Source organism: Syzygium oleosum, unplaced genomic scaffold (genome assembly GCF_021117445.2).
Source record: "Syzygium oleosum isolate NSW1041296 unplaced genomic scaffold, Sole_v2.1 Sole_v2.08, whole genome shotgun sequence".
Taxonomy (NCBI): domain Eukaryota; kingdom Viridiplantae; phylum Streptophyta; class Magnoliopsida; order Myrtales; family Myrtaceae; genus Syzygium; species Syzygium oleosum.
Window position 1 is genome coordinate 11,821,217 of NW_026607492.1, and position 8,515 is coordinate 11,829,731.

The following is an 8,515-nucleotide window of genomic DNA, read 5'->3' on the forward strand; positions in this document are numbered from 1 at the left end:
GACCCCGTATTTCTACTTCAAAAGATTAGCCATCGGCATCAATTCACACTTTCTAACATTTTTTGTCGGAATAACATTTTTGCATTCACACCAAACTTTGTTTGTCCTGACATTTTTATGTCCAACTCGGGAGAGTTCTAATAAACCAACATATTCTTAGCCTTGATACTGCATCGGTAATATATTTTGTGAGAACAATTAAGATATTAAATAACAGAGATTCGAATGCATATCCTGGTATTGATTTTAGAGCGATTTACAAATGTATAACCCCCTTGTGGGAAAAAGAAAAATGCCAACTTGGAGATTAATCAACATTGGAATCACGGGTTCATCATTCGATCGGTATACAGTGAAACTTGTGATTCAACCTCCAATCCAGGCCTGACACGCATGAGAACAACAATTCACCGTACCACAAAATCGAACAGTGACGAAACTCACGAGGTTAAGTTTGAGGGCGACTGCGTCCCACATGCGAGCACATCCTAAGCCCTTCCTCCCAACATGCTCCGACCCAGTTCAAACCACCCTTTCGAAAACCGAACTGATTGGGTGCACCTCCGGTGTAGGCACAATTACGCATGAAATCGCTAAGAAGAGCATGGGCTAGAGACCATAATCGAGAAAACGCGTATTTTTATTGAGACAGATTAAAATTATGGTCATGTGAAAAAGAATTAATATCACGAAAAATCTCAAACTGGTACATATGTGATAAATTTACTTCAAATTAATTTTTTGACCACAAAAAACCCAAACTAGTATACCTGTGACAAATTTACCCATAATTAATTTTTTGACTACAAAAATCCAAAAACTAGTACATTTGTGACAAATTTACCCTCCGTTAAATTTGATTAATACAAAAAAAAACAAACTAATGTATCTGTAATAAACGGAGGGTAAAATCCCAAACTGGTATATATGTCAACTGTTATGTGTCATTTAACTCAGCAGTTTAACAATAAAATTTTACGAAAACTAACAGAGAATAAATTTGTTATATATGTCCCAGTTTGGGGTTTTTGGTAGTTAAAAAATTAATTTAGGATAAATTTATTATACATATACTAGTTTGGGGTTTTCATAAAATTAACCCTATGAAAAATTGGGAGATCACTAATCGAATTTCTCCCAAAACTTACTCAATCGGGCAAAATCAACATCAATGAAAGGCCCGGCGAAGCCCGTCCCCTGCCGGGTGCCGACGTGGACGGCGTAGATCGTGGGAGCACGCAAGGACGCCTGGACGCTGCACCCGCCGATAGACGCTCCAGAAGCATCGACGTACCACCACAGAAGACGCCTCCCTCCTTCTCTCTCTCTCTCTCTCTCTCTCTACTGCGCGCAATCGCGCTTAGGGTTTCGAGTTCTCGTTGACACGGCGGAGAGGAAAATCGAGGGGAAATCGATCGATCGATCATCGATCGGGGGTCGGAGAAGATGTGGCACGAGGCGCGGAGGTCGGAGAAGAAGGTGCACGACATGATGGACGCGGCCCGCAAGAGAGCGCAGAGGCGGGCCGTGTTTCTGGCCAAGCGGCGCGGCGACCCGCAGCAGTCGATCCAGGCCGTCGGCTCTCGGTGCCGCATGTACCGCGACGACGGCCTCTACCAAGCCACCCAGGACCAGCAAGGATTGTACGGCGACCCGCTTCCTGTCTCTTCATTTTCAATTTTGCTCGTGGCTGTTTCTCGGTTCTGTTCTTTGTTTTCTTTTTCGTGGTTCGGCTGTGGATTGATGGTGATGTTCGGTTTTGGATTGATATCTCGAGGAAATTAATGGTTATTCTGGTTGGGATTGATGAGTGTCGAGTTTTAGACTCGGGATTTCTTTCGGGAGCTGAAGTTTGTGTGGCGTTGTGTTCAGTTTTTGGTATCTGCTGCCTCCGCCGACTGTAACATTGTCAAGCTGTTGGATTTTTGGCCTCGGTTTTGATTTCGCTGCTTGTGTGGTGTACCCAGATTGTGAAATAGGTGCATAGGTTTTGTTGCAGATTTGAAAACTATACATTTTAGCTTCTGATGAATTGCCTGGCAATGGCACATTTTTATTAGACGAATGAGGTTGGTGATGAAAGCAGATTGTGTAATAGTCTTTTTGTAGAGTGTGAAAAGTTGGCAGCCTTTATAGATCATGGGATGAGATATATTCCTTTGGGCAACTAAGATGGCAAGTTACAACGTTGACTATTATTGGACGAGTTCGAGGTTGCTATAGGCTGGCGCTAGATATAGTTGACGTGTGAGGTGAAATTCTCCTCCATTTTGTTTTGTTGTTGTGAAGTTGGAAAAGGCCTGTCTGAGACATTTAGCCTTGTTGGATGCAATATGATTGGAGCTTGAGATTTCATGGTGGAGTGAAATTTTTCTATTTAGACAATATTGTGTGGGTAATCTACAAAGAAGATATCATTAGAGGCTATTATGCATTGGGTGTCCATTTTAAGAGCCTGTATGATATGAACTGAATCATGGAAGAAATTATCTTTCTGGTGCAAGGTCAATTGTCAGTACAACATCTCATATGAGGGTACTGTTTTTTTGGAAATTATGCACAAAAATTGACTTGCTTTTTGCATGGATAAGAAACTTGGTCTGAACTCTAGGCATTGGAAATGCTGATGAACTTTTCATGTGGTATTGATGTTCCTCATTTTGATGTCCAATTTTTTTGCAACTTCCTCATATAATTGCTTAATTTTACTTTGATGTGAAGATGACCTAATTTTCAATTTCTTTTCTAGGATACCATGGAATGGGAAAGAGGATATTCTAATTGACAGGTAATAATCTGTGTTTAAATTTTCCACCACATCCTCATTCTCTCCTCCGCAACAAAAAGCAACAATATATCTCATGTCAGCCTCAACTTGTTTTCTACGTAACATTTCAGATCTTGACATCTTTTACTCTTCATATGCAGATTTGATGGACGTGCACTGCTTGATTTTATTCGGGAGTCAAAGCACTCTCGGGTTAAGGAAAAGTCCGAAGAAGAGGAAGAACTAGAGGAGTTTGTAAATTTTGAGCGTTATCGGGATTTAATTAAGCATCGACGTAGAGGATGTCGGTACTTTTTTGAATATGACACATTAAATTTGTTCAACATTTGATGTGCACTTTTTTTATCTGTCTCTTAGTATGAGCGCAATACTTGAAAGTGGTTAATTAATATTATTGTTATTCTATGGCTCTTCATTTCATTTTATCTTTACAATCTAAGTTTTGACCTTAACAGTTACGGACGGGGAGGGTTTGCATCATGTGAATCAAGAAATGGAAGCAAAAACTACTGCTTTACTTGCACCTGACAGGTCAGGAATTCTTGAAAATTTGTTGCATGTATGTTGAGATTTTTTTATTGTTTTTTTCCCTCTTTAGGGGTGCGCATGACAATGTTTCTATGCCGGGGAACTATTTCTACTCAGAAATGGTTCTTTTTTATTCTGTGCCGGGAAATAATTTCTAAGTATTTGAAGGCGTTTGGTAACTGTCCAAAATTTTTATTCCTGGGATAGAAAAGAACAGAAATACGTTTGGTAACTACACAAAATTTCTTTTTATTAATAATATTTTAATAATATTTTAAATTGTTTAATATTTTTTTTCTTTCTATCCTTCGTTCTTTGGCCATGGCCGGTCGCCGGCGCCGCAAGCCGGCCACGAGCCGGGCGTCGCGGCCCCGGCCGCCGCCTCGGCCGCTTTGCCTCGCCGCCGGCCTCGCCCAATTTGGGCGAGGCCGACCTTGCCGTGGATCGCGACGGCGAGGCTCGGCCTCGCCCAATCCGGGCGAGGCCGACCTCGCCGTGGGTTGCGACGGCGAGGTCGGCCTCGCCCAGTCTGGCGAGGCCGAGCCTCGCCGTCGCGACCCACGGCGAAGCCAACCTCGTTGTGGGTATCGACGGCGAGGCTCGGCCTCGCCGTCCGGGCGAGGCCGACCTCGCCATGACCGACGGCGAGCCGCCTCGCCCTTGCCGGCAAGGGGGACCCTCGCCTCCGCTGGCGGCCGGCGAGGGCCGTGACGCCCTCGCCGGCCACAGCCCAAGAAGAGCAACACAAAAAGAAGAAAAGAAAAAGAAGAAAAAAACTGATTCTCAAAATTGTGCCGAGAAACAAGAAGCAACTTTTTTTTACTTCTAGTTTCTCTTCCAAAACTATTTCTGGGCACAATTTTTTGCAAAAATGTGCCCGGGAACAAAAAGTTTACCAAACGCATTTCTGTTCCCAAACTATTTCTGGGAACAAAAGAACAGAAATTTTTACTGTTTGGCACGTTACCAAACGGGCCCTAGATCTATCTGGAACAAGTGAGATTTTCTTTAGTAGTATGAATTATATTATATTTTGGCATTCCCTTTACTGGCTTATGTTAGGCAGCCTTGGTTTAGAGTCTTTCTACTTGTGATTCTAGCAGAACTCAGCAGCCACAGCCTCCTGCAAGCAAGGGCTCCTATTCACAGGTGGGATTCTCTTATGACATGGGTGGGAAGGAGGAAAATGCTTATTCAGATGGCGAAGATGATGATGAGGAGGAGGAGGATGACGATGAAGATGTCGATGAAGATTTTAACAGTGATGATAGTAATGATGAAGGTATGGATGCAATTGCAAAAGACTTTGGAGTGAAAAGGTATGGCTGGCTTGTCCATATGGATAAAAAGGCTAAAGAGGAAGAGAAAAGGCAAAAGGAAGTCATCAAAGGCGATCCTGCAATTGTAAGTTGACTTCAAATGTGGATTGGGTGGAGATTCTCACATTGTCATAAACAGTGATTTGATGAAGTTGCTGATTGCATTCTTTGGGTCTTTTAGAGAAAGCTCAGTCGAAAGGAGAGGAGGAAGGCTTCTCAGATTGAAAGGGAGAAGGAAAGGGAAGCTGCACGCATAACGGGGACCCGAGTTCTTCATCATGATCCCTATCGGTAAGGTATTTTAGTTAAGTGTCTTGTAGAAGAAAATTTAAGATGTCCATTTGCTGCAAATGAGATCCAGGTAAAGAAGGCAGTTGTGCATGTGTTTGAGAACATTGTTTTGTATATCACTGACTGGTTCTGTCCTAGTGAGAGAATGGTTTGTATAGGTCACTTCAGTTGTTTTCTTTCTACAGAGTGGCTCTCTGTCATGTAATCTAGCATCTAATCTGCTTTGTCTTAATTTGTAGGGAGACTAGACGAAGTCCAACTTATGATGCTTATCCCCGTTCTCGAAGGTATATAATAATTGTTTGGAAGGTCGACAGCTGTTAGGTTAATATAGGTCACTTACGATGCTTATCCCCGTTCTGTTTCATTTTCTTGCTTATGCAGATCCAGATCGAGGTCACCGTCATATTCACCATCATTATCCAGGCGTTATGGTCATGGATCACACACTAATGATGGTCACAGAAGCAAGCCAAAAACTCCTAAGATAGAGTTTATTACCGAATTCGGGGGCTCTGGTGATCCAGGGGGACCAAAGCTTGAAGGACTTTCTCCACCATCATCTCCTCCATCTCAGGCTGATGTGCCGAACCGGTCGGAGCACTGGACCTTTAATTATTGCAAAGATAGATTGGACAGTGTTTACTGCTGCAGCTTACCCCCCGTTTTGTTACCTGGGGCAAACCTTTGTGATCTAGAATAGATCAGGCCTAATATTATTGGCCTAATGCAAAGAGGGAAAGGGAAGGAAGCTTCCTTTGTGAAGCTCATATATCCCCTGAAAACTGGACTCATAATGTGCTTGGTTAAATGCGCGATGTAATATCGGTATTCCTAATGCCTTTTCGTGTTGCAGGCCATTATCCAGTCACATACTTGAAGCCCTGCATGTAGATCCTGCATCTGGTGTGTCCCTTGACAAGGAAAAGAATGCTAAACAGAAACCATCAGTGAGGTACATGATTGGATTTGTAGAACCTGTTTACTTCCTGATATCATTTAATGAGTATGCGTGTGCAGACGAAAGGGTTAACCACATGCACTTTTGCATGTACTGCAGACTTTTCTTTTGACTTTGTCAACTGTACCTTTTGCAGTACTTCTTCGGCTTTAGCAAAGTTAACAAAAGGAACGTCTGGGGGGCCATCAAAACAGGGAGAGAAAAAGGAAACTCCTCAAGAACGACTGAAAAGGATAATGAGTAAACAGCTGAACAGGCAAAGTATGGCCCATGATACAGCAAGAAAGTTCAAACATTTTGTTTCCACTGCTGTCTCTCTCTCTCAAATGTGTGCTCATTTCAATCTTCATTTCAAGTGAAATGAAAACTGTTTTCTAGCTTCAGGCTTTTCTTTTCCTTGGGAACGTGTTTGGTTCATGAAAATGGAATTTTCAACTGAATAAAAAATTGGGTACATATTTGGTTGTGTGGGGTTTTAAAGATAAGAAGCATGTTCATTCAAAAGTAAACTGTATTATCTCCTTCAGAATAAAATTTTTGAAAACATTATCTTTCTTGTCATTATAAAAGTGAACAATTTTTCTCGCTCTCTTTTGAAAACAGGTTTTAGTTTGTGATGACAAGTATTTTCAGTGTTGTTTTCAGTTTCAAATAAAAATGAAGACAGAAAACTGGACTGGTTTTCTTAAACCAAACAGGCCCTAGCTGTCTTCTTTTGTCCTGCATGAAGGCTAGCTTACAACTGATTGTCTTGCAGTTAAGAAAGATACTGCTGCTGAAATGGCAAAGAAACGGGAACAGGAGCGACAGAGGCTGGAAAAGATAGCAGAGACAAACCGATTAAGTCGCCACAGACATCGGAGCCGCAGCAGAAGCTACAGTCGTTCCCCTCCCAGGTATGGTGAATTGCTTTTTGTAATAGCGAACCATTTCTATTTCCATTTTTAAGTACTTGTATGGTTAGTTACTGAACCCTAATAGTTACTCTTGCTGAAAGGCGACTGACAGTATGACTAGGCTAATTGGTTGGTGGTGGAGTTTTGTCTTCCAACTTTTCTTGGGGGTACCAAGGCCAAATACTTTTTTGTCGCGGATTCTTCTTTCTTTCTCGATTGCCTTAACATAGTCCAGCTTTTGTTGAGTGCTTATATGGTTCAACAAAGAAGCCTTTTTAGGTCGGTCTTTTATCAACAAAGAACTTTCAATAATGTCAAAAATTACATGAGACGGCATTTATGTACTGCTAGTAGTTATTTCATTTCCATGAGAAAGAAGGAATATTTATGTTTTCCTGTGCTTGGTTGTGTTCACATATTACTATTGTGTTACAGAATTAGAGTTGTATTTTACCCATAAAATTAAGTGCCTTATGGACAATGTCTTGATTTATATGAGGCTGGTCTTTTTCCCTGGAGAATGAACCTAAAATTCAGTCACCCATTTTGTGAAGTGTTGAATTTCATTCTGTCTATCATCAGTTATCATTCTGAATCATCTTATACCAGCAATGAAGTGGGTGACAGTGCTTTTTTCTAAGGTTAATCACGAGAATGAGATGGCTGTCGTAGAAGTTGATGCATAATGGGTAATAGTAATGTGTTTTGACATCCTTATGTGTTGTATATGTTGCAGAAGATATAGGCGCAGTAAAAGTCCTAGTAGAAGCAGGAGTTCCCGAAGATATTACTCTCGATCTCGTTCACGCTCTCCTTCACGTTCCCCTTCACGTTCCTGGTCTCGTTCCCCTTCTCGTACCCGCTCTCGCTCTAGATCTGTTTCTCGGTCTCCAAGGTATAAGCTTTAATGCCAATCAACATATTTAGTTATTGCACTTAGCACTAGAATTGATTATCTTATTCATGTGTAGTCTACTATGTATTGACTGGTAGCTGGATTTTCGGTGTCCAGTAGATTGATAGGGAGTAGCTTGTTTATTGCAGGGTAAGAAGCCGATCAAGGTACTGAAGTAGTTCGATGAACACAGATTATATAGGTCTCTAGTTGGAGCAAATAAGAGATTTTATTTTTCAGAAAGTTGAGCCATATGATGGTAGGTTTGAGGTTATTGTACAAGAAAAATTAGTGCAGGGACAAGGACCGAGCCTTCTCCAGACATCTCCGTGAGGTTTTATAGGACATTTTGGTTGGATTTAACCAACTACTATCTCATTGTCCAATTTAAAGAGAACCTTGTGTGTCTGCAATTTTCTTCATAACTGATGATGCATATATTGTGACTCCTGAACTTGTGGAGGTGACTGTTTTCCCCGGGAAACCATGGACAGAAGAATCAGACGATTCACAAAACATTTGATAGTCGAAGTTCGCTATATGTCAATTTCCTGAGCCTGAAGGAAGGATGATATTGGCTCGATGGTGCTCTGGCCCAAGTGACCTCTCTTTCATTCTTTGTGCACTTCGAGTGACCAAAATTTACCTTTTTGAAGACGCACATCGGGAAGAGTTTTCCCTGGACTTGGTCTGATAAGTTAATTGATCATGTGCGTCCCCTGTGGATCTCCGTGTGGAGTCCATATGACAGCGGCTATGGTGACCCGGTTATGTCGGATTCTAGCACTTGTTGATTCTTTTCTAACGGTCTAGATAACACGAAAGTGATAATGTCTT

General features: G+C 41.7%; 1 protein-coding gene across 2 annotated transcripts; it reads left to right on the plus strand.

Annotated features, from left to right (window-relative positions):
* The first annotated feature begins 1,314 nt into the window (after positions 1–1,314).
* LOC115663385 (uncharacterized) lies at positions 1,315–8,070 on the plus strand. 2 transcript variants are annotated; one of them, XM_056313833.1, is made up of 13 exons: positions 1,315–1,643; positions 2,750–2,788; positions 2,929–3,071; positions 3,244–3,319; positions 4,420–4,720; positions 4,817–4,926; positions 5,166–5,213; positions 5,311–5,520; positions 5,783–5,881; positions 6,024–6,148; positions 6,645–6,783; positions 7,523–7,678; positions 7,828–8,070. In XM_056313833.1, the coding sequence occupies exons 1-13, from the start codon at positions 1,447–1,449 to the stop codon at positions 7,850–7,852; spliced, it is 1,668 nt and encodes a 555-aa protein (XP_056169808.1). In that variant the 5' UTR covers positions 1,315–1,446; the 3' UTR covers positions 7,853–8,070. The 2 variants fall into 2 exon arrangements, with proteins under 2 accessions (XP_056169808.1, XP_056169807.1); XM_056313832.1 differs by having other exon boundaries at positions 1,316–1,643; positions 7,520–7,678.
* The last annotated feature ends 445 nt before the right edge of the window (positions 8,071–8,515 follow it).